This window comes from Podarcis filfolensis (genome assembly GCF_964270895.1).
Source record: "Podarcis filfolensis genome assembly, chromosome: 8".
NCBI classification, from domain to species: Eukaryota; Metazoa; Chordata; class Lepidosauria; order Squamata; family Lacertidae; genus Podarcis; species Podarcis filfolensis.
Window position 1 is genome coordinate 32,973,127 of NC_139611.1, and position 26,676 is coordinate 32,999,802.

The 26,676-nt window shown below is 44.2% G+C and overlaps 1 protein-coding gene across 1 annotated transcript; it reads right to left on the reverse strand.

Annotated features, from left to right (window-relative positions):
* Positions 1–904: 904 nt before the first annotated feature.
* On the reverse strand, positions 905–26,477 carry N4BP1 (NEDD4 binding protein 1). The gene is made up of 7 exons (XM_083626027.1): positions 25,888–26,477; positions 15,229–16,919; positions 6,571–6,701; positions 5,530–5,626; positions 4,393–4,500; positions 3,039–3,146; positions 905–1,999 (listed from the first exon to the last, which is right to left on the reverse strand). Exons 1-7 carry the CDS (start codon positions 26,188–26,190, stop codon positions 1,666–1,668), a joined length of 2,772 nt encoding a protein of 923 aa, XP_083482153.1. The 5' UTR covers positions 26,191–26,477; the 3' UTR covers positions 905–1,665.
* Positions 26,478–26,676: the final 199 nt, after the last annotated feature.

Consider the following 26,676-nt stretch of genomic DNA (forward strand, 5'->3'; position numbering starts at 1 on the left):
TTTATTTCACGGACCATTAAAGATCAGCTCTTGTATTTCACCATTAGCTGGAGCTTCTTAATTAAATGACTCAATAGCTGTCACACACTCCACAGAATCTCCATGCAGCTTTTGCATTCAGCCCTCAGAAAATTCCAACAAACATTTGTGCTATCTTAACATATTCAGCATGCCTGTTTCTGCAAATTCTTCTTGCTCAGTGGAGGGAAGGTGGGTAAATAAACAGAAGCAGCTGGTAGACATGACTGTGGTTAAACAGACCGGTTTATCATTCTTTCAAGCGGAGGGGAATTCCTGCAAAGCCGAGAACACTTGTCAAGAGGCTCGTCTGACAACTGTTGGTGTGCTAAAATGGGGTGGGGGAGCAATGGAACTGTTCCCTTGACAATTACTCGTGCCATCTTCCTTCCTCTCCCTTAAGTTGAATTGTTAAGAGATGGTGCTCTTTAACAGTGCAAGGCAAAGTTGGTGCCACTCCAAGTTTACCTTGCTCCTTGCATTCCTAAACATGCTTCTACTACTGGAAGCATGTGTGCACAACTACCCATTCTATGAAAGATGCTGAGATGTATTTTAAAGGCAGGTTCTCCAACCCTGCTGCAGATGCCCTGCTTTTTCAGTGAGGGCCCATTCTAAGGTGGTTGTACACGTGACTTTCTTTCCCCGCTTTTCCAGCTGTGAGGTCACAGATATATTCTCTCAGGTCAAGCCAAAGATGTGGTTGCATATTGTACCCCAAACACACTAAATCAGTGTTCAAATGGTACTATGTGAACCCAAGCGTGGAAGCACCTTGTAGCTTCTCACAAAGGAAGGAGGAGCACTTGGCTTGAGCAGAGCCACCTTCAAAAGCTTCCTACCGGTACAAATGCTCTACAACAACTTCATTGATATCAAGTGGTAATGCCATAAAACAATTTGTTTTTATTGCCCACTATAAGAAGTTGGGAAGAAATGTTTCCTTCCAATGTTTTTTTTCCAAACTGAGAAAGAACACATATTGTAATAAAAGCTAGCAAACTAAATTGGACTACAATGGTTTTCAGGAAGTGACAAAATTCTAACATGTTCTTCCTGAGCATTCTCCAAAAGCTTCATTGGCACAGCTATCCCCATTAGCCTGTATTTGGACTGTGTGATATTGTAAAAATTCAGCCAATAGCAAGCAAAGGGCTTGCATGCAGTAGTCAGGAAAGTATTTTGCCTTAAGATGGAGACCTCCAGCACTTGCATGACCAGGATATATGAAATGGCCATAATTTGCTCACTGAAAATTCACCTCTGTCTATTAAATCAGGCAATGAGAGAAGAAATAATGCCCATTAAGAAACCTGCAAATATGAATTCAATTTTAAGCAGAACTTAGATCTGCAGTCAGATCTACTTATTTCCCAAATAACTTGAAGTTTTGTAAACAATTTTCAAGCCAGTCAGAAATAAAGACTTGTTTTCTTTTTTTTAAAAAAATGCATCAATACAATTTTGTAAAAGCAACATAACTTAGATGAATAAAAAAGGGGGATCAGTGAATCATCCAAATATTAACAATTTTTTTATACAAAAGGATTAAGTTTTGACTATTCACAGATGGCCTAACACCAGCTCGTATGCATCTTTACATTAACAATCCAAACTGCACAATCCAAAGCTTTGCGGTTGTGTGCATCAGCCCAAATCAAGCACCATCGCAGACAGGGCATTCATGTCCCTCATGTGGGGATGCTGGGCAAGTATCTCTTCTATCTTCTCCCTCTGCTCGGACGTAGGGAAGATTTTTCTCAAGGCTTCTCGTAAGTGGATTGTTTCTGCAGTAGATCTTGGATGCGGGGGGAGGGCTGGGTTAGCATGAGGTGCTGGTGGAAACATAGTCAAGGCAGGTACGGCACCAGGTAACGGGCTCTTTGGCAACTGTCCACTACCATCAGATGGCATCAGGAAATGTGATGTCCCAAAAGGAGGTGGGCCGCCACTTCCATGGCCATGTTGGGGTGGAACACCTCTGGAGAACAAAAACAACATTTCAAACTAGGAAGGCAAGAGAACAACCATCTCCCATGTTTCCATGGGGTCTAAAAAGAAAGATGCTCTAAAACAGGCTTCCTCAACCTCGGCCCTCCAGATGTTTTGGGACTACAACTCCCATCATCCCTAGCTAACAGGACCAGTGATCAGGGTTGATGAGAATTGTAGTCTCAAAACATCTGGAGGGCCGAGGTTGAGGAAGCTTGATTTAAGGTTTAAATTTGTTAAAGAACTCTGGATGACACAGTAATTTATTTTGCTTTCAGTAGAAAGTAACACTGATTTGACATTTCAAGTTGTCTATTTCCACATTTGTCATTTAAAATAATAATAATAATAATCTTGATATGGCTGGTGATAAGGGAAGATGCACACATTTAATCATAATAAAATTTTCCTCTGCATTTGATGGACTTTTACAAGTCACCAATACAATTACAGAACTTTCTAACCTTGAAGTGCCATAGCATAGAAGCAGCAGTTCAGATTAGACCTTGCTTGCTTATGTATTCAACATTTTATGCAAGTCATTTTTACCTGACCTTTAAACACAATAAAGCTTTACATGATAAAGGACAAAGAACTGAGCCCCTCCCAGATGCAGACCCGACACAGGTAACAAAGCACTTTCCATGTGCCCACCGCAACCAAGCAGCAGATCTTCTAACAGCTGATGCAGCAGACTAGCTATTCATGAAAGTGCCTCACAGCTCCAACTGCAGTGTGTCCAATGTCGTCATGTGACCCACCACAATCTAACATCAAAGGATGTTACCAGAACACTTGCCTTCCTTTTCTCGGTGTTACAATCCAATGTTATACAAACAAACTTGGCATCACCACACAGAGATAGCTGTGGTAACTGACGACAAGCAATTCCTCCTGCAAAACCACTGCTTCTTCCTATCTAAGGTCTTATGTGGTGTGATTTACATCTCATGACCTTCTCAGTCACACGAAGGGCTTTGATTCAATGGTGGCATCTGTTTTCCCTTAAGCCCCACAGGGTACTCTACCTGAAACGGGTTTCCTCCTGAAGGAAACGTTCTATTCCTGGTCCATTTCGTCCCAGAGGATCATCGGGAACCATGAAGAAGTCTCCAACGAAAGTGTACGGCAGCAGCCTGCAACACCAAAACAGGCAGTGAGGAAAAGCAGTAGGAAGGAAAGCAACATTCAGATTTATAGACAGAAGTAATCTCAACATTCACACACTATACAAACATACAGCTGGTGTTCTTTGGGGGAGAGGGCGCTCTGGCAGGACACTATCAAATCATGAAACAGTCCTAAACCTGATGAGACCATAGGTTTACCTAGTCCTCCATTCTTTACTCTTCCGTAATCTGATGCTCTCCAGACAACCGGAATCCAAGCACATAAGCCCTAGCCACCATGGCTAATAAGGATGACGGGAGTTGTAGCCTAACAACATCTGGAGGGCACCAAGTTGGGGAAGGCTGCTATACTCTAACTGGCAGCAATTCTCCAGGATCTTGAGCGGAGGTCTTCCCCAGCTATAGTATCAAAATCCTTTAAACTGCAGAGACACACAGGAGATAGAGCCTGGGACGTTCTTCATACAACATGTGCACTTTACTACTGAACTTCAATGCTTGTGGGCAGCACAAATTCAGCGGGTGGAATCCAGCCTAACAGAAATCCACTGCATTCCAATCCTAGGAGAGCTTTAGTTCAAACACTGCTTTGTTGAATTGGGTCTTTTCCCAATCACCTGTTCCACATTGTATTGCAAAGATATATGCCATTCACAGTCTCAGAATCTAAAAATCCACAAGAAGTCTCAACAGAGTGATTTCAGGAGTTTGCCTGTAAGACGCTGGGGACACATGATGGCCAAGCTTCCCTCTGCTCTATCCGGAAGTGGCTCACTAAGTATGAGCTCTCTCAGGTTATAAAGCTGGTGAATGTGTGCTGATGGGGTTTTGCCACCAGGGAATTCATGTTCCAGCCATGGCAGAGAGTTGATTGGCAATTCAATTGCCCTGTGCCCCAAATCCAAAAACAAACCTGAGAAATAAAGGTGCAGAATTGGATAGGGAACACCAACCACCTCAAAATAAAACAGGAGCAGGGAACCTGTAGTTCGCAGGGTGTGGCCACACTACAACTCCCATCACCCCTGACCACTGACGGTGCTTGCTGAGGATAATGTGTGTTGGAAGTCTGGAGCCCAAGAACTATAGGGCTACAAGGTTCCCCATCTCTGGCAAAATCAATAAGACTATCTAAATTAAGTGATTAAGCCAAAGCAACCTTTATCAGTCCCCGCCCCCCAAATATTGTAACCGATCACTTGTCCACCTGCCCACTGCACATTTTTGTAACTGAACAAAACTAACACATTACCTCTTTTGAATAATCTCCCTCCAGGATGTGGACTCATCCACAAATTCTCTGAGATTATCATTGGTGACAATAACTCCTCCAGTCTTTTCAGCGAGATGTAGCAAAAACCTACAACAACATTTGTTGGAAGAATCAGCATCCTTGCACTGAATAAATTTCTGGGCAACAAAGCAGCCATGTGCTACTGTGGATCGAGTAATCCTGGTTTTGTGACCCGCAGGAAGTCACACAGGAAAGCAGCTGCTGTGCTTCCTAGGTGGCTGATGATTTGGCCACCTTACTAAAGCTAAACAGGTCTGGGTACGGTCAGGGCCTGGATGGGAAATGAGGATGATGATACTACTACTACTACTACTACTACTACTACTACTATTACAGTGCTGCAGACCATATATTGTTCTGGGGATGCCTAAATCTGAGCTGGCCAGCATACAAAAAAACCACACATCTGTTGTTTCACAGAAGGCTTGGGACTAAACGATATGCAAAGTAGGTCTTTGGATCCTGTTCCAGGCATTACATCCATTAGGAAACTTGGGCTATAGGTTTATAATTAAATTGGTTATTAATTCTTAAATTAAGGCAAGATAACAATGAATGTGTTCCAGAAAAGGTTTCTAAATAATGCAAATGCATCATTAAGAAAATAAAATAAAGAGGGTGATCAGCAACATTTTGTACCAACTTAGAACTGGACACACACAGGGACAGTGCTTAGTCTGCAGAACAACAGGGCAAGTCTACACTTTTTCCTTGACGATGAGCTGAATCATATGTGCATGAATGACGTGTGGCTGTTCAACACTTCAGCTTGGTCTGCATATGCAGGAAAAAGAGGTAACAAAACTGTGAGATGGTCAAGTGGATTGAAGAAGGGACCACAGCTCAGTGGCAGAGCCCACTCTTAGTATGAAGAAGTCCCTAGAATAGCTTCTTCATACATTCACATTCAGAACCTGGAGACTTATATTAAGTGGAACACATCTCACAAAGGTATGCTATCTTAAAAGCAACACAGAATAATATGTTAACAGGACAAAACAGATGCGTATCCCATTTCCCAACTCAATAAATGGCTCCTCTTGAGAAGAACTAGGAGTCGCATAACTGTCCATCAGGTACACAAACTCTTTTTACCTGTCATCATGAGATGCAATCCTGGCTCCAAATACAACCCTTGCAGGGGTGAGTGCCAAAATACCAACATCCTGGAGCTGGGTTAAGAAATGCTGTTCTATTAAAACGAAAATAAAAAAGAACACATTGAAAAGAACTGAGTTTAGAAAGAACAGATGTTTTGTGCAGGATTTTATTTTGGCAGAAAAGTAACTATTGCAATGTACTATTATATTAAGTGAATCAGAGCATTCAAAGAGTGCCCATTATACTAACTTTTACAAAGGTCTGTTTTGTTATCCCTGAGCTGGGGATGGGGGGGAGGGGAGGGGAGAGAGAAAGAAAGAAAGAAAGAAAGAAAGGAAGGAAGGAAGGAAGGAAGGAAGGAAGGAAGGAAGGAAGGAAGGAAAAGAGGCTGAAAGAACAGCAAGCCCTTGGAGCTCCTCACTAAAATGGTATAGCCCCATTCATTCATTTGTACAACCTCCCCAGAATCCAGTTTTTTGGTCATGCTCATATAGGACAGAATGTTAGGAAGATGTGCCATTTTATATATAAAAGATAAAGGGACCCCTGACCATTAGGTCCAGTCGTGACCGACTCTGGAGTTGCGCACTCATCTCGCTCTATTGGCTGAGGGAGCCGGCGTTTGTCCGCAGACAGCTTCAGGGTCATGTGGCCAGGATGACTAAGCCACTTCTGGCGAACCAGAGCAGCACATGGAAACACCGTTTACCTTCCTGCCGGAGCGGTACCTATTTATCTACTTGCACTGTGCTTTCAAACTGCTAGGCTGGCAGCAGCAGGGACCGAACAACGGGAGCTCACCCCGCCGCGGGGATTTGAACCGCCTACCTTCTGATCGGCAAGCCCTGGGCTCTGTGGTTTAACCCACAGCGCCACCTGTGTCCCTTTTTATTTTATATATAAAATTAAACAAATCCAAATTGTTTACTAGGTACCAGCTTACTTCCAGTAGTGTCATTTTGTAAATAAAAATTGAACACAGGAGTTGGGAATTGTGAAACTCCAAAGCAAGCACAACCCCATTACATCTTTTACCTGTAATGTTAGAATCTCTCCTTGTTCGCCACTGTGGGACAAACACAGTGATCTTTCTGTGGCCACGTTTCCAAAAGTGATCAACAGCAATTGCAATTCCCCGACATGAGAAGATCTTCTGTAGACCATGGCTGCAGAAAGGAAAGAAAGGAGCAGAGTAATGTTTGCTAATCATCAGAGTCTGCTTTACAAGAAATCAACTGCTAAACATACAAGATGAAAAAGCATGTAAAGGTAAGAAGTGAACTGTTTGTACAAATGAAATGATGCAGTCCAACAACGGTACTCCTCGCTGATTTATTTATTGGGGGGGGGGGGGGTTAGCCAATCTAAAGGTTTATGGAATTTGGATGCTGGAAGGACGTTATATCAAAGTCATTTATATCGAAGTTAGTTGGGAAACATAAGTAGAAAAATTCTGTAGGACCGCCTCTCCCTCGGGCACCACGTCTTGCTTCTCCATGTTCAGTCATGAAGGCTTCCCATGCAATTAAGGACAACCATCTTCCAAGGTCCTTGATCACACAAGAAACCCCCATGAGTAGAAAAGGCTCCCTGCTGCAGCAGCTACATGGGAAAGCTCAAAAGAGCCATGGAAAACTGCCCCCTTTTCTACTTGTCTTGCCCCTTAATAATTTTTCTCCTCCCCTTGTTTGTCCTGCTGCCGCTAACCTGTGACAGAGAAACATTTAGGCTTATGTAACCAGTCATGTTTGTGCAGGAACTCCCTTGGCAAAGCTAATACTATGTTATGCCGCTCAGTGCTACATAAAAGCAGAGTTGTTTTCTCTTGTATTGTCTTACTTCAAGGTTTTTAAAGCAGGGTTCCCACAAGCCCATTGGTGTCTCATTCCTACCATCTTATTTACTTTCCTTGTGGCACACCAAAACTGAACAACTTACTTGCAACAGCAACCCCTTCTGACCCCATAGAGAAAACATTCTCCCTCCCATGGGGCCAAACAGCAGTCAGAGAAGTTGCTCTGGAGGTGGAAAACTGTCCAAAACCACCCCCTACACACACCAACCTTGCATTAGAGATTGCAGCCTGAGCAGCAGTTTTTTTTAAAGGGAGTTTTACAAGGAAAAAACCCCCACGTGACTATTATCTTGTAGTTTTAGCCTTATAGTCAATCACAACATTTCAAGATCTCTAAGAGGGTTGTAATAACTCTTCGTTAAAATGTTTATTGCACACTCATGTCCTTGCAACAGAAGAGGGACTGCAAGCTTAGTAACTGGGAGGAACAAAATAAACCAGCTGTACGTGCTTCACCCTTGGTAGTTCTGTTTATTTAGACTTCCTTCCTGGTATGCTTCAAAGCTAGTTACAATCTCGAGGCTCAGCACGCAACAAGGGGCAGATTACGTGAGAGAAAGATAAGCTTGCCCAAGGCCAGGCCAAGATATAGAGAAAGAAACAGCAAAACAGGCCCCATGTTGTACTAAATGTGGGCTTTGGAACTGGGAAGGCTGAAGGCCATTATACCAAACTAAGGTTGCATACACTCCATCCATTAAAAGCACATGCCCACTTCCTTGGTCTCATTGGGGGAAGTCATGTGCTGGAAATGTCCAGTGTGGATGCAGTCTAAGAAAACAGTGCACTGAAGCTTCAGAGTTGCTGTCATGTGCACTTTGCTGCAATATATGAACTGTCTTGCTAGACAACCCAAAGAAGAACACCTGCCACCACCTATTTCTTTTATTTCCTCTTTCCTCCTTGGGAAAAAACCCTGGAATATTCGCTCAGGTATAATTTCCAAACCCTGCACCAGGACACACTTGTGCAATGGGAGAAATTATGTGAGCCCAAATGATCAATCCACAGAGGAAGCTGCCTTCAGAAACTCTGGAAGAGACAGTACTTCAGGCCTGACCCTTTACAAATCAACATTCCACTGCAAAGGTGCATTTAACCACATCTCTGTCCTGGATGTAGCAAAATGAGCCAATCAATGCAGAGTTGCAATAGAAATATCTGTCCTCAGATGAGGCTGCCTGTTGCTTCTCAGCAGGAGTTGCAACTCAGGTGGGTTGGAGAATTGGCAAAGTATGATGGGCAAGGAGGACTGGATGAAGCGTCATGACTGACATACCAACACACAATATTTTAATCATGACTTTTTGGAACAGAATTTTCTACACTTTACCAGCCTGGAGCCTATCCCTCTACATTCAAAGACCATAAGGGCAAGCAATGCTTGAGCAGTTCAAGTCTAATCTAGTTCAGCTTTCCGGGACCTGCAGTGGCCAATCAGATGCCCCATGAAGTCCACAGGAGAATGAGGCAATGTTGCTCCCCAGCAAGTGATAATCAGTGGCCCTTTTAACCTGGAAATAACTTCTAGGTATAATTATCTCAAGGATTAATACCAAGTTCATTCAACAAGTGTGGGCCCATATATAGCCAAAATAGCATGACTCCCTGCAAAGAGATTCAGCAGACTTGGGGGAGCACCAAGGTCTGCGGAAGTACACCCAAATAAAGTTTTTATTATTATATTTCTAAAGCAGGAATCTGAAGAACAGTCCACCAAGAACCAAGCATGATCAGGGACATGGAATGTGGACTCTGTGTTGAGAGGTGAAAAGGAGAAAATAAGGGAGATGGCATGGCATGCTGACACCCTGACACTACACTGCAACGTTTTGTCGCAGATCCTATTTGTTTGGCTACCAGCCACTGACTTCTCTATACAATATCCTGAGTTACAGGAGGGGTCCATCAGATGGGTGTTTATTCTATTTATGTGCATATGGGAGAAGGATAAATAAACAGAAATTGAGGGTGCAAATAATCACCTCACTATATACAGAAATAGTTACAGGTAGGTGGCCGCATTGGTCTGCCTTAGTCAAAACAAACAAACAAACAAACAAACAAATATAATAATAATAATAATAATAATAATAATAATAATAATAATAATAAATTCCTTCCAGTAGCACCTTAGAAAAGCTCATACCAATATACCAATAACAAACTTAGTTGGTCTCTAAGGTGCTACTGGAAGGAATTTATTATTATTATTACTATTATTATTTTATATATAGATGTAGAATTTTGGAAAAAATAAATCATGAGCTAATGGCAGAGGCAAAACCACACCATAACTTTGCTTGGTTTACACATTGCATGATATCCACCCGTCAGTGATCATTGCAAAAGTCTCAAAATACCCAATGAAGGCCACACACTTCCTTTAATAAGTTCACAGTTAAAACATGATGCATAGAATTATCACACAGTGTCAACTATTTGCATACCCTTCCCCATTAGTCCCAGTCTGGGCAAAAACTGGAATTTAAGATGAATCATAGTTGTGACTTTCATTTTACATCACTATTTTCTGAGCTTTTTGAAGAACTAAGAAATTGTTCACATCAGCGGATTTTTAATGCACCCCCTCCCCCTTTGTAATAGCAGTTTATTCTGGAGTCCAGTGATTTCACAATGGTGCATTTTCCACACCCCCATATTACAGACTGCCCCATCCCTGCAGTATCACAACTGAAAATTGCTCCCCCTGTTCAGCTTAAAAAGCAGTATGGTGAGGCACTACAGCCTTGGCAACATGTGCTGACAGCACACAGGCTACCTTATTTAGTCCCAGAGTGGCCAGCAGACTAACTCCCCTCAGCCCCAGCCAGCGTGGCCAAGGATTGTGGGAGCTGGAATCCAACAACATTGGAAGAGCTTCATATTTACTACCCTAACTTGGCCCTTTAGCTTTTTGGACAGTGAACTTGGTGGTGTTAATATCCCATCAACTATTCCACACCACACTGACAAATTTACACTTGCACAGTTCAGGGAGATTGCCTTGATCTTTGTAGGGAATGAAGAAGAGCACCATGGATGTAACCCCTGAGAAACCTGGCCCTTCAGGGATAACCCAGGCCCTGGTTGAATTCTCGTCTTTCAACTATGGGTATACTCTCTCCATTGATCTCAATGAATCTACTCAATCATGATGAACTTAAGTCAACTAATTTCAGCGAGTCTCATCCCTGCAATACAAACCATGGCCACTACCCAGCAGAGTTTTGTGGAGGGGCAGGGCCATGGCCCCATTTGCAGCCCTGCACAGCAGCAAGCTGGGGGGAGGAGACGTAGAGGGGGAGAAGAAATGGATGATTGCTGCTACAATCAGGAGCTGGCATAGCAATCAGGCCTGATGCCACCATGCGCTGGCAGTGTGACTGGCATCAGATTCAACAGACCCTGGGCCAGACCAGCCTTTCCTTCATCTAAACACTTCCACTGGCTGCCACCGGCACTTTTGCCTGCCTCTTTGGTGGGCTGAAAGGGAAGCTCCACATCATTGGCAGTGGACAGTTTGACTGGCTGGGCAGAAGGACATGTCCTTCCAAGCCACTGGCCCTGCCTTCAGATACAGCCCTATGGCTCCAAACCTCTTTTCTGGTCCTGAAAACATGGAGGTAAAAGTCTACCCAATTACACACTAACAAGCACCGTATTTTTTGCCCTATAGGATGCACTTTCCCCCCTCAAAAAATGAGGGGAAAATGTGTGTGCGTCCTATGGGGCGAATGCAGGCTTTCCCGGGCTTCCTGCAGCTCTGCGCCACCCTCTGGATCCTGGCGCGAAGCCGCGCGGGGCTCCGGAGGGTGGCACAGAGCTGCCTGCGCTACCGGGCTTCCTGCAGCCCGGGCTTCGCGCACCTCTCCGCAAGCCTGGGGAGACCGGCGCGGCTCCCTAGGCTTGCGGATAGCAGGCTGTTCTGGGGTCTGGGGAAGCTCGGGCTTCCCCCGCGCCTGCCCCGTGCCTGGGGGGGGGGGAATATTTTTTTTTCTTTATTCCCCTCCCCAAAAAAAATAGGTGCGTCCTATGGGGCGGTGCGTCCTATGGGGCGAAAAATACGGTAAATTTGTTCTAGTCGATTACTACAGGGGCTTGGAATAACAGACAAGTACTGATTCTTTCCTTTTCTTTTCCTTTTACAAACTCTAGTCTATATTGGTATTTAATACAGATTTAAACATATTGGGCTACCTGTATTTAGGTTTCATCTGTTCTACAATATGTCCCCTATCCGGCTTCCTCAGCACATTTCTAACTACAGACCTGAGGAATACTATGGGTATCTTCCTAATGTGGAGATCATCCAGAGAGGCCTTGATCCAAAGGCCTAACAACAGATATGTGTAACAAAACCCCAACTACTGCTTCCCCTACAGTAGGATAAATCCACAGCATCATCTTCATCACAAAAGCACAGCAGCAGAGACAAGTGTGCTAGCCTTGCTCCCCCCATTGCTGTTCCAGGTGCATTCCATGAGGTGGAGGGTGATCTTCTGAAATGCAAAGCCTACTCTTCTCAATGAGAGGCCAGAGAAATCCCCACTTCAGAACTTCATCCTCCACCTTGTGAAGGGCAATCAGACTAGCTATGGGGAGGCAGAGCCAACACACTAGTCCCCAATGTGTATTTATTCTACTTGGATGTAGAATGTCTGAAAAGGGCTCTTGCCACTTGAAAATTCATTTAGAAGAATATGATTTATATTTCTCCTCAGAGAGAAAGAAAACTCCCAGAAAATGTTTTTCTTTCAATGGGAGAGGGATTTGCAAAAGAAAAAAACAAAACAAAACTTGGGAATAGGGTACTTAATTTCTCCTCTCTCTCATGTTCCAAGCATTTGCTTGGTTCTCTCCAAATGAATCCCTGGAATGAAGAAACAAGTCTCTGGAAGTTCTCTGGAATGAGGAAAGGCAGCTTGCGTTGGGAAAACAATTTGGAGCTGAAGGTATGGACAGGATTCAGGATGTACACCCAGAATTTCTCTACTCAAAATTTCCCTTCAATCAGGGTGGGTTTTTTTGGTTACACATATATTCATGCAATGGGTAGTTCCACCTTGAAGGCCACTGCCTTCAGGGGTGAGGTTGACATCTAGTGAGGTCACAGTGAACTCTTGTAACACCTTCCTTCTGAAATTACCTGCCTGTTAGTCTGGATGTAAAAGGTCTGTTGTGGTTTTCTGGAGTAGTCAATACCCCTCTCTTTCTCTCAGGAAGCTTTTGGGCTGCAAGTTAGCGGCTAGATCTGATCTCTGTTAAGATGCTCATAGGTTCTTAATTTTGGAATTACTGCATGGCTTAGTTTTAATTTTAACTTTGTAATTTCACTGAAAGATGATGCAGGGATCCTACAGTTAAAAAGGAGCTCCTTGGGGAGGAAGGGCGGGATATAAATACAATAAATGATAATAATTCTGCAGCATTTCCTTGTGCCAACACAATCAAAAGAAATAGGTTTGCCCAACAGTAAGTGTGGTGTTGTGTAACATCTATTTGTTTCAAAAGCCAATGGTTTGGGTCCAAATTTGGAGCAACTGTTATAGTGAACCTAAAAGGGGCTCTCCAGTGTTAACCAAAGATTATTTACATTCTGTCTTTTGGTAGGTAAGCAAATCCCCACTGCTATGATTTACAAACAAAACAAAAATGTCCTGCAATAACCTGTTCTAAAGTCAGTTATGGAAAGCGGCATACAGTAGAAGAGGAAATTAGGTCTTACGAGTGTTTTAAGTCAGTGCTGCAATATTCTGATTAAATTAGACCAGGAATGTCTAATTAGTTAAGTAGCAGCTTCTGCATGTATTCATATAACTAGGATAATATGGAAGCTTATGCCATCATCAATTTGCTGGTCTTCAGGGCGCTACAAGACTCTTTAAAAACAACAACAATGCATATTATTAAACACAAGTACTGTACTTATAAAAAACTGCCAACCATAAACAAAAGTAGTCCCACATTTCCATTGAACAAAATGGAATGGCTCTAAGGTGGCGTCCATGACACATGCTTGCATCATCTATACATGCACTGTGTTTTAGAATTATTTTTTTACTAGCTGAACAGAAATTGAATCCACCTATCAACTAAAACCCATCTAATTAATATGTCTTTAATTGGGTAACAACCCTAATTTTAAGAGGGAGGGGCAAGTGTGTACATGATCTTGATTTATTACTATAGACTATTGTTGGCATTGCTTGGTGGAGTGCTTAGTTTTAGTTCATGCCTTTAGTTCAATACTACAGGTAAGAGGAAAGAAGGCTCCATACTACAAAAGAAGCTGCTACAGGATGGCATGCGTTGAGGTGGAGACAGCATTTTCTTTCTCTCCTGTAAAACTAGAACTCAAGGTCATGAAATGCAAGCGAATGACAGTAGACTCAGCAATTCAAGGTCGAAGAGCCCTAAGAGCAGCAGAGGATATCTGCCAAGACCAATAGTGCCCACTCTTTCATTCACACAGCAATCCTCACTTTGTACAGGACAGCTAGAAAGGTGGGAACACTGAGGGGGAATTTTCTGCCTCGTCTTGTTTAACAGTTGGCAATTGAAGGTGTCTTGCTCAAAGTCCCCCCAAAATCTTGAAGCCGGCAATGTGGAGAAGGGCTCTCAATTGTAAGACAGCCCTTATCATATGGGGCCTTAAATAAATGTAACATGTAAAAAAACCAAAAGAAATCCAGCTCCAAAATGCTGGCCACAAACATTTCAGGTTTTCCCAGCCATGTCTAAAATGCCTCCGATAACCCTTCCTCTTCACACTTTTCACAAAAGACAAATAGTCTGACCATTTATATTTACCCTGCTACTAGATTCCACCCTTCCTACAAGGAACTCTTCATGCAGGTAAGGCTGAGAGATGGTGACTTTTCAGAGGTTAATCAGAAAGCTTCAGAAATATGAACACGTATCACAAATATGACAGAGCCCATGAAGCATAGCAACAATGAATGTAAGCTGTTTGCTTGGAAGTCCCCAGCGCAAATCTTGTTTCAAAGGTGAACTTACTGGGTGGCCTCAGCAACCTACTCACACCCTCACCTGAGCTGTGACTAATAAAATTATGACCTTCCTTATAGTGCTGTTGTAAGGATGATTAAGCTAACATATATGAAGCACAAGGAACAATCTCAATCGTTATGTAGCTTTCATTCACACAAGTGGGATGATTTGAACCTGCAGTATATTCCTCAGTGAAGCTTAAGCACGCATGATGGTTGTGAAAAGAGGCAAGTCTAAAACAGGGTAAAGAACTGGCTGAGGACACATAACTCAAGCACCATAAAGAAAGCACGAGTGACAACTGAAGTGCATGTCTTAAGAGTGTGCTACAGCCGGCTTGCTCAGAAATCAAACAGGATATTCCAGACTGGCACATGCTGAGGGAACTTTTGGTTATATTGCCAATGCTTTTCTGGTTAAGAAATTCATGTCTGGCCATCTCATTGGCCAATCTTCATTTAACTATTGGAGTACAAAACAAGAGGTTTTCTTTACTTCAGATATCTGGATATTATTCATTGCTACAGAACATTTAAATGGTCCAACATGTCAAAAGGAGAGAGAATAGAGTCTGATCTAAATTTCCCACACCTCTCACCAGGAAAAGCTATGCATTCGTATTTTGCACAATTCTGTATACGGTGTCTGTTTGATAATGTGTGGTTTGCTATGCCTAATAAAGGATCTTGATAAAATCCTGGTAAAATCTGCTTCCCCACCCCACCCTGGCTCTAAATACATGCACTTTTTTGTAATTCGGCCCCCCTCCCACACCTGGTTTCACTCTGAAATGCTACTGAAACCCAACAGTCATCAATACTCACGCAATTGCAACATTGCTGCCATCTATTACTATGTACTTTAAGTGGTCTCTCCCTGGCTCATTTTTCAATTCCAACTTGTATGGTGTTTTCAAAGATTCTTTAAACCTCTGAATCCCAGTGACTGAAGGGTCAGCATGATGACTGTATGACCCTCCTTTTCTCCTTTCTGAGGAAGGGGCAGTCATTTGCAGATGCTCTAGGAGATGATTTGTTTTTGGGGGTGGGAACTGCCTGGCTCCAAGCTGCAAAGGATTACATCGTCCATGCTGATCATGCTTCGCAGATGAGGGGTCTGGACATGCCTGAAGAACCATAGTTTCTTTCTCAACTGGTGGGTGTGGAGTCTCCGAGCCACCCCTTGCTACCAAGCCAGGCTCTTTCGGTTTCCTGCCTTTCACTACCCTTTGCATACTATCACAAGCATTCACATGACCGTCACTTTCTATATCATTTGTTTGGGAAATACGAGACTGTTCATAATAATAGTTTGAGACTGCTTTACTGCAGCCTTTGTATTGTGGATTTTGGCTTCCAGAAAGAGGAGTCTGGTTTTCACTGTTTGATATATGCGGTTTGCCTTCAACCTTGCACTGTGCTCGTGGAGCAGAGGTCATGTTTTGTTCTGCATTCTTTGGCTGCTTTAATTTCAGACCACGGTCCTGCTGGCCTTTACTGCTGGAGCTACCTTTATCTTTCTCTGCCCAAGTCCCAGCAGTCCAATGTAGGTCATCAACCTGGTCTTTCTCTTCAGGGACCTTTTTGCTCTCTCTTTCAATTTCTTCCAAAAGCAGTAGAGGCTCAGCCAACTGTCCGAGGTCTCCAATCACCTTCTCCACAATCTGTTGTGAGTAGCCCATGCTTTTGAAGAAGTTCACCAAAATGTTGTATTCCATTTCCTCACTTATCTCATCGCCTTCTTTAGTGTTCAAACCCGGACCATCCATCTCGCTGCTTTCATCAGTGACCAGATCAACCACTACTACATTGTTTTCTAAAGAAAACTGTTTCTTTGGTAGCCTTTCCTCAGCATCTGATGACCTCCTTTTACATGATTGCCTCTCTTTGCTTGCAGATGTCTCTAAGGAATTCAGTCCATTTATAGGTAAGAAATGTCTTTCTGGAGCATCAGGGAAGAGAGTGTCCATTTGCTTTGCTAACTCAGTGACTGGGGTACCTGCATTGTTTCTTGCTTCCTCATGACCTGTTCTGCAGTCATTGTTCATTGCAGACCGTTTCTTTATTTCATTGGGAAGAAGTTCTGGAGTCCCATCAAAATTGAGAGGGTCTACATTTTTACCTTCTGCTTTCTGGCTTTCGCTCTGTGCAAGGCTAAGTAGTTCTCTCTTCAGTGAGCTTGGTAAGATCAACAAGTCCATTGTATATTTATCCGCATGAGCTTCAACAAGTTGTTTGAACTGTTTTTTCACTTCTGACTCTCTGCTGTTCAGCAGACTTGTGTTGTTTCTGAAGAGACTCACAAACTGTTGAACGTGGCTTCTGGCCATGACAACAGGTTCAGCACCACCCTTAATGTTCAGGGTCCCTATCTCCACAACAGTAATATCAGCACAGGTCCCCTGAATAAGGCAGTTCAAGAAGAGGCTCTGGGCTCCTACAAAAATACAGTGCATGTCTTTGGGATAATGCTCCCTCTCTTCTAATTCAGGTTCACAAATTCCTTTAATATATTCCTACAACAAAAAGGAAAGAAAAATTAGAGAAACTGGCATCTTTTAATTCAGATATCTACTTGCAACACAATTCACTTCCCTCACTCCTTGAAATGAACATCACTCAAAGCAAATCTGTCAATCAAGGATCTGAAGGGTCACCTAATATACTGGAATCACTGGCAGTCACCTCCTGGTTATATACACGTATGCACCATCACCATTTTATTTTATTTGGTATTTAAAGATAAGAAAGGGAGAAAAAATGAAGTAGGCAAGCAGAAATTCAGAAACTGGAAGTGTGTCCTGGATCTTAAAAGGTTGACAGCTCCTGTTCTAAGGTTAACTTCACCACATTGGTTAGAACAAGCCTGTCAGAGATGAGGATTGAACTCAAAGGATGCACTTCCTCCAAACCTAATTATAATCACCCACCAACAGGTGAATTTCAGGGTCCCAATGTGTACACATGTACCATATTTTTCGCTCTATAGGACACACTTTTTCCCCTCCAAAAATTGAGGGGAAATTTGTGTGCATCCTATGGAGTGAATGCAAGCTCCTTGGCTTCAGCGACAGCAATGCTAGGTCTCCGAAGGGCAGAGGGAGCACCCCCTCCGTGCTCCAAAGCCTTCGCATTGCTTTCGCTGAAGCCTGGAGAGCGAGAGGCGTCGGTGTGCACCGACCCCTCTCACTCTCCAGGCTTCAGGGATAGCCGTGTGCAGCCCCTCCAGCAGGGAGAGGCTGCATGGGGCTAAAGAGGAAGCCAAAACAGCGAGCGGGATCCATCCCGCTGGCTGCCTTAGCTTGTGACATAGCCGCGCGCAACCCCTCCGGCAGCGAGAGGTTGCGCGCAGCCTGTACACTGCTCTTTGAGGCTGGGGGGGGGATAAGATTTTTTTTCTTGATTCCCCCCCCCTAAAAACTAGGTGCGCCATATGGTCTGGTGCGCCCTATGGAGTGAAAAATACGGTAATTCCTGACTGTGACATACAACAGCAGCCTTGCAAGGGCCTTCCCTCTTGCTTATTATTATGCACCAGCTTCCTGGCCCTGAAGATGGATGGGTTTACACATTTTTACGAAATGATGCAGGGGTGCCTTAGGCCACACTGGAACCCTTAAAAGGGCCTTTATTTTGGGTCAACCCTGTTTCGCCACCAGCAAATAGAAAAGGGCCAGAAAAGCAGAAACTGCTCAACATCAGCAATGACGCTGCCAAGTTCTGCCACCAATTTAAGAACAGCAACATTACACAATGAGCCAGCTGGGGTCTTGTGAATAAGAATTTGTTACTGGCACAATGAACGTTCAGTTATTTCCCCATCTTTTTGCTCTGCACAGGAGCTACTGCTGGGCCTGAGGAACATGAACTATTTTCCAAGGCTCTCTGAAACCTGTGCTCCAGCTCCCTGGAGGGTACAGTGAAGTACAGCACCACAGCAACTTGGTGCCTTGATGCTGTAGAAGTCTTCTCACACTAAAGCACCTGCAGAGACACCAAAACACACTGCAGAGGAATCTGGGTCACACTGTTCACACTGGGAACTTGCGAGGCCTTGAACACTCTGAGAACTGTACAAGGCTGCACACTGCATGGAAAGACTGATAATGCGAGACAAGTTGTATTTACGGAAGCTTGTATATCATTACAGATCTCTGTTAATAACATTTTCTCATGGTCCACTCCTACACTTTGGTCTAACCCCCAGCCCCCCAAAAACGCATGACAAATGGTAAGCTGAGAGAAAAAGTGACTAACCAATGAGCTTCCTGAGTGAGCAGAGATTTGAAATCATGTCCCCCCTTAGCACTGGCTAAGAATGTATTTATCATCTGAATAAACCATACTTTTATATGTTAACAAACAAGTTAATTTTATGGCAAACCAAGTTATGCATTTAAGTTCCTGAAAGTAACAAAGTGACTTTCCATTTGTAAAGTGTGCTGAAAAAGAAAAGTTTTGCATATTTTCCCATTTCCTCCAAAAGTTTCATGCCCCCTCCCCTGAAAAAAAAAAAACCAATTCCCATCAAGCCTTCAAAATTCTTGGAAATTTTACATTGCTACTGATAGCCTTATCCTCCAAGAATATATCTCATCCCCCCCAATTTACAGCTGTTCAGCTCTGAAATCACTTACTCTTTTAGAACATTACACAACCTGCAAGATATGAACTACTCGTTGAGAAATCCCCATGACCTTTTTGGCCTTCCTGAAACAGGTGGAAAACAGGTATTCCATGGAAGATCTCATTCTATGTCCACTTTTCAAGAGAGCTTTTCCTCTTTCTTAAAAAAGCAGCCCTGTCGTGACCACTTTATTGAGGAAGGTGCAAGAGACTTATTAAAACAAACAAACCAAAAAACCCAAGGGCATTTCCATTCAGGAACCGAACTTTCTTTGCACATGCAATCTCCAAGAGCACATACCCTACCCAACAGAAACATAGGAAGCTGCCTTATATCAAGTCAAACCATAGGCCTGTCTGTTAGTAGTTAATACTCACTAGTACTGTGGCTTTCCATAGTTTCCAGTAGGAGTCTTTTCCAGTCCTATCAGTAGATGCCAGGGACTGAACCTGGCAAAACATGTGCTCTGCCACTGAGCTAAGGCCCTCAGCCTCTACAGAATTCCTAAATCTAAAATATGAACATGTTTAGAAGAAGCCTATGTAAGAATCATTCTCCCTCCCTCTCCCAAAGAAGTCCAATGACATGTTACCAAATATGCCATTTTCTCCTTGTCACACCTATCCCTAGTTTGCAACTATGGGTCCTAGGAGAGCGAGAGAAGAAGAAGACGACAAGCATGCCCTAGTACCATTTCAACATAACAGTATATTTCAGATTATGAGAACAAAAAGTTTAATATAAACTCCAGAAATAAAGTCCAGCAGCATATATTCAAATCATGAGCACATACTACTGTATTGTATTGTATTGTATTGTATTGTATTGTATTGTATTGTACTGTACTGTACTGCATTCAGACAGAGTTGTACAGGGTGAGTCTTTTAAAAGAGGCTTCATGGAACATGTGTACAGTCATACCTCGGGTTACACATGCTTCAGGTTGTGGTTTTTTTGGGTTACGGACTGCTGAAACCCGGAAGTACTGGAACGCGTTACTTCCGGGTTTCGGCAGTCGCGCACACTGAAGGTTGCGAACGTGCATCCCGCACGGATCACGTTCGCAACCCGAGCATCCACTGTACTCTGTATCCACGGGGCATCTTTTAAAGGACCTATCCTGTACTTCTCATACTAATATCCCCAACACAAATTTTAACAGCTTTGAAGAGGTTACTTATAAACAACGGAAACAATACAAATTGCAACATTATGGTTTTACCCCTTAAAAAAAAATAGCATGGTATATTTCTTAGTAATAAAGCCACAATTGGGCAACTGCTTGAGGCAAAAAGAAAAGATCCCGTGCTCTTTTGCATTGCTGTTCTTGTGCCTACATCCAAGAGAGTACTGAGAAGGGAAACCAGAAATGCGTGTTTTACTGTAAGGTAACTTGCACACAGAAATGTGTGTGTCACTGCAATGCATCATACAAACAACTGTATTTGATGACTGTCTATTCAGAAACTTTGTTTGGTTCAGAATGCTGTGGTGAGGTCATAAATGAGTTTTTGCCGGATGATCACGATATGCTGGCATTTCAGGATCTTTCACAAGCCCCCAATTCATTTCTGGATGCAATTCAGAAAGCTGCTTTTTAAACATACAGTCATACCTTGGAAGTCGAACAGCCTAGTTCTTGAACGTTCTGGCTCCTGAACGATCAAAACCCAGAAGTGACTGTTCTGGTTTTCGAATGTTCTTTTGGAAGCAGAACGTCTGATGGGGCTTCTGCAACTGCGCTTTGGTTTTCAAACATTTTTGAAATTTAACGGACTTCCGGAACAGCTTCCGTTCGACTTCCAAGGTACGGCTGGATAAAGTTTTAAGTGGCTGAGGTACCTGAAGGACTGTATCCTTGCATGAATCTGTTGGGCTTAAAACTTAATTCATCTGAGTGCTCTAGTGCCTCTGCCTTTGGGTACTAGGTTGGTGCATATGGATAGAAAGAGGACCCTTTTTTTTGCAACAATATCTCATTTTCAGAATACCCTGTAAATAACCTTCCTAACTATATTCAACTGTGCCAACTAAACCTAATCACCCTGTGAGCAAAATATGTCAGGGAGACTGTCATGGCCATCTTCACAGCTGCTGCTCCACCATCTCCCTTCTGTCACAGACACCATTACAACCAACTTCCCTGTGAACATGAGGAGGAGGAGCCAGCAAGGCAACTGTCAGCACCTCCACCTCTTCAGATGGGCTATTTAAATACCACACACAAGTTTTACTGCTCTTAAATGTATGCCACTGCTCTTAATTTACCTTAGGTTGGGATTGCCAAATGGTGCCTGCGGGCACCATGCATCCTCGAGTACTTTCCTGGTGCCCACAAAACCTCAGTGCCTGCTGCATTCAGCAGCCTCTTTATGATGAGGTGGCAAGGAACCTTTCCTTCAAAGCACAAAAAGGTGCCAGAGGAAGTAGGGTAAGCAATACTATTTGCCACTTCCTCTTCTAGCTCTGTGTGCTTCTCAAGGCTCAGATAAGCACCTGAGAAACTGAGCAGAAAGGGGAGTGACTGAAAGGATAAGAGGGAAATAGGAGCTGAAGGAAAAAGGGAATAATCAGGGAGGAGTGGAATGCTTGTTGGATTCAAAAGGGAGAGTGCAAGAATAATAATGTAGTGCCGGAGAGAAAGAAATGTGACTCGGAGAGAAAGGAGGGGGTGAATCCAGATCTAGTAAAACAGATTATATTGAAATTACTTACATCATTTTTTCACAGTCCCCTCACTCCACTCTAAATCAGGAATTTACTTGCCTGATAGGAAAGCAAGACACACTCATAAGGATGTATGGCCAAGTATGTCCCCTATATAAAGCACTAAGCGGCTTCTCTATAATTCTTTTATTTTTTAAAGGGATATATAAGCATATCTCTTTCCATACATTCAAGAACAGTACCATTTAAGGAAAATCTTTTATTTGGCTGAAGCAAAAAAAAAAATAAATCTTATTCCATGCATAAAAACATATAAATAACAATTTTGCAAACCGAAGTGATGGGTGGCCCAAATTTCAAGCCCCTCCAACCTAACAACTGGCAATCACTCCAAAGCTTTTCCTGTCTCCCTCGCCTCCTTCATTTTGGGCACTGTGTGTTGGCAGTTCTCTCTTTTCTTATTGGGCTGGCACCATTTCCACAACCCACAAATTGCTACTAACAAGGTTCTACAACTAATTGGCAAGTGCTGGCCCCATGTCTTTGGAAATTCATAATGGGCCAGGATTTGCCAGTTAATTGTGGAACTAGAAATGACTATGCAATACTGCTGAAGGGCAGCACCATCAAGGCCACATGTTTCTCTCCTTCCATCTGACACCCACATGATTATTTTTTGTGATAGTGGCACCCTAAGTACTTGCTGGCCAGCCACCAGCTCAGGCTCCTGTTCCACTGCATTATATATATTTTTTAGAAATCTCTTCCTCCTCCCTCTACACAGTATACTCAAATATTTGTGTAACTGAGAAGTACAAACAGGTATCAAGAAACGTACACTGAGTTCCCCAGATTGATGGTCAGCGTCTTGCTAGCATCAGCACATCATATGCCCAGAAGGATACAGTCCTGGTTGAGGGCAACCTTATAAATCTCAAAAAGTCTAGCAGAAGAAAACAGTCTTTTGCTGATTTTGAAGATTACAATAGAGAAGGCTTGGCAGTTCCCCTGAAAGCAACTCCCATTACAGCAAACTTTAGTTCAGGTGGCAGCAGCACCTGAATTTGTAGATCATGCTGTTGAGGACCCCAGAAAAGGAGATAAGTTAACATGGTGTCAACTGAGTGTTAACATTTAAAAATTGTTAAAATTGATGGGATGCTGCCAAGGCAGATTCATGACCTTTGTCCATTACAAAATTTTACATAGCAACAGCTCATCCTGAAACAGCAGGCTTCTCACACTTGTTGAGTGGCTCTAATTCACCCTGAGCCCTCAGAATAAGGCATGCTATAAAGCAAATATATCCCTCTTGTGCTTATTTTCTGCACAGCCAAACACATATAGTTTGCCTTAACTAAAGAGCCACGTTTTGCGTGGGGATCATGCTCCTGAACCCCTTGCGTGTCAGCGGAGCATGCATCAGTCCGTCCCGTCACCACGCATATTGGACAAACATAAAACCGTACTTGCCTGTATTTTTAGATACACACAATAAGATGCATGTGCATTTTGTTGACACACATTGTACACAAGAGAAATACTCTATCTCAAGGCCTTAAGGCCACTGAGTTATAATCATGTTCTATTGTACCTGAAGCTATTAACCTCCTTGAGCCCTTATGGTAAGGGTGGGCAAAAACCATTCTCTTGTCAGGTGTAAAATATATACACCTCACCTGGGTACTTAGGATGGGGCGCTCTATAAATCCCTTTTCCGCATGTCTATATGTGCAAGCACGTATGCACACACATACTTGAATGAGGAAGAAGGAAACTCATTTACACCCCACCCTATCTCATGGACTCAAAATGAGTAATATATACATACACACTAAATTCTATTATTTGTGTGTGCACAGACAGACAGATCTGAACGTGTATGTGGGTGCTATATGAAAGGAAATGAATGACCCAATGAAAATTGGCTTGTTAAACCTTACTTTCATATATTGTAAACCAGTGTAAGATAGTATCCCACTAGGACAGGCATAGGCAAACTCGGCCCTCCAGATGTTTTGGGACTACAACTCCCATCATCCCTAGCTAACAGGACCAGTGGTCAGGGATGATAGGAGTTGTAGTCCCAAAACATCTGGAGGGCTGAGTTTGCCTATGCCTGCACTGGGATCATAACCTACTTGTTAGCAGAGCTGTTTGGTTGCTTTAATGCTATGATATAATAACAGGTGTTACATCACACACACACACACACACACACACACACACACACAGAGTAAGGCTATCAACAACTACTAGTCAAAATGGCTATGTGTAGCCTCCAGGTTCAGATATCATAATGTCTCTTTTTTCCCAGGAAACTTTTGGATCATCCCCCTATACTATACCTTAATGTAACTAAGCCAAAGCACATGCTGTTGAAATATCACAATCTTCCCCGGCCTTCATTCCTCCCTATCCTCCATTCCCTGTGTATAGTTTAGATTTTAAGCCCCCAGGAGAGGAAGCTGTCATATCCGTTTTTTAAAAAGAGAACCATTTACACACATGGTGCCATAACAATATCAATTGCTGGGAAGCAACAACAGGAAAGGGTTCCTGCCTTCATCTATAAGGAGAAGGGATGTAAGCTCAGTGGTACACCATCTGCTTTGCACGCAGAAGGTCCTAAGTCCTGCTTGTAGGCTTCTCAGAGACAAGGCGGGGAATACTGGACTACAGAGACATTTGGTCTTAACCAGCATGGCTTGCGCTTTCTCTCTCTCATATTTCACACACAATATACCAAGGACGGGGGAGCCTGTGACTGTCCATACGTTGTTAGACTCCAACTCCCATCAGCCTAGTCAACACGGACAACAGCCAGGGATTGTGGGAGCTGTAGTGCAACAAGGCTACAGTCTCCCTACCTCAGCTATATATAAATACACAAATACAGGAAGCTGCCTTATACTGAGTCAGATCATTCATCCATCTGGTTCTATATTGTCAACACTGACTGTTAGTACCATGGTTTCAGCTGGAGGTCTTTCCCACCCCTGCTTTGTGATGGAAGGGTTTGAAGATGAGCGCTTTTAAAGGTAAAGGTACCCCTGCCCGTATGGGCCAGTCATGTCCGACTCTAGGGTTGTGCGCCCATCTCACTTAAGAGGCCGGGGGCCAGCACTGTCCGGAGACACTTCCGGGTCATGTGGCCAGCGTGACGAAGCTGCTCTGGCGAGCCAGCACCAGCGCAGCACACGGAAACGCCGTTTACCTTCCCGCTATAAAGCGGTACCTACTTATCTACTTGCACTTAGGGGTGCTTTCGAACTGCTAGGTGGGCAGGAGCTGGGACCGAAAGACGGGAGCTCACCCCGCCGCGGGGATTCAAACCGCCAACCATACGATCGGCAAGCCCTAGGCACTGAGGTTTTACCCACAGTGCCACCTGCCACCCGCTTTTTTTGGGCGCTTTTACATGAAGGCAAATGTTCTGCCACTGAATCAAAATCATTTCCCTATATACACAAATATATCACAGCCCTATTAAAACAGAAGCCGTCCAGAGTTGTTGCGGTGCAGTGTTGGACTAAGAGCTGGGAGGCCAATTTTCCCACTAAGTTATGAAGCTCTCACTAAGTGACCTCCCGCGAGTCACTCACTCTCAGCCCAACCTAACTCACAGGATTATTGGGGAGGAAGTAAAGTGTATTTGCCACCTTTAGCTCCTTGGAGGAAAGGTGGGATATTCATGTAAAATTTAAATACACATGCACCCTCCCTTGCCTGCCTACTACTATGCGCTGAGTGAAGCCCTTTATTTCATCTGCCCTGAACCCTCCAACATTCATCTGCACTGGATGTCCTCTGCTTCTACAACCTCACAGGGTTGTGGTGAGGACAAAGAGCAGGAGGTGCAGTGGTGTGTTAGGCAGAAGCCTGGAAGATACTAGGGTTCAAATTCCCCGACTGGGCCAGGAAGCTCACTGGGTGACTTGGGGACACGGTCACTCCCTCTCAGCCTAACCTACCTCCTGGGGTTGTTGCTATGGAGATGAAGGGGGGGGGGAGAAGAAGAACTGAGCTCCTTAGGAGTAGAAAAAGGTGGTCTGTAAAGGAAATAAACAAACCAACGAACAATGGATAAGCTATTTTGAACTGCTTTGGAGGGATGATAAGGTATGAATGCATTAAAACAATTAACCCCGCCGCCGCCAGCACCCAACCTCCCTCTGGCTGCTCCATACCTTGGCGGCCCGAACGTCCTCCCGCTGGCCTCGGAGGCTCAGCCAGATCCTGCGCCCGGCGGCGGCGCTGCTTTGCTGCTGCCCGAGATCTAGAGCGGCCCAACCGCCGCTGCTCAGCGACCCCAGGATGGCCAGGCGGACCCGGAACAGGCGCTCGATGCTGGCGCGGCTCCGCTCCAGGGAGCCGCTCTTCTCCGCCGGCGCCGTGAACTCGTCCAGCACCGGCTCGGCTCCGAGACCTTCCGGCGGCAGCGCGCCTGCGGCAGCAGCGGCTTCGTTGCTGGTCGTAGCGAAGGTCGCCATTACAGCGGCGAGGAGCGGTCGGAGGAGCGGCGGCGGCGGGAGCGTTGCTGGCGGCGGCCGCCCCTGCCGCTTCCCATCGCTTCGGGCCTTGCGAGGGAGTCAGGACAACAACCCCGTCGGGGAAACTCCCCCCGCCGCCCTGCCCCACACCCCGGAAGCGCTAATGCCTCATCGCTATGCAACGGCGACGTCACCATGAGGCGCCGGCGCGACACACAGAGCTATGGCGCGCGGGGGGGAGGGGGGGAGGAGGCGGCGGTGCGTGTTTCTCAGTTACTCCTCTTTGATGGCTAAGGGCTGGCTGGGTGCAGCGGGGCTCCGTCGCTCTGCCCATACGCGATGCCTCCGGCCGCCATTTTGGGTGTGGGCGAAGTGACTCTTGGGAGAGCCTCAATCTGGCGCCCTGTTTGAAGCAGGCGGTACAGTATTATTTGGGTGGATGAGAATGGTGGCGGTGATTAAGGTTAAAGTAATCTAATATGCTAC

Coding starts and splice junctions, on each gene's coding strand:
- N4BP1 (XM_083626027.1), bottom strand. CDS start 26,190: ATGGCGACCTTCGCTACGACCAGCAACGAAGCCGCTGCTGCCGCAGGC. Junction 6,702..15,228: donor GGCAGCAATGTTGCAATTGC/GTGAGTATTGAT, acceptor TCCTTTCTGCAG/CCATGGTCTACAGAAGATCT. Junction 4,501..5,529: donor ATTGCATCTCATGATGACAG/GTAAAAAGAGTT, acceptor ATGTTGTTGTAG/GTTTTTGCTACATCTCGCTG.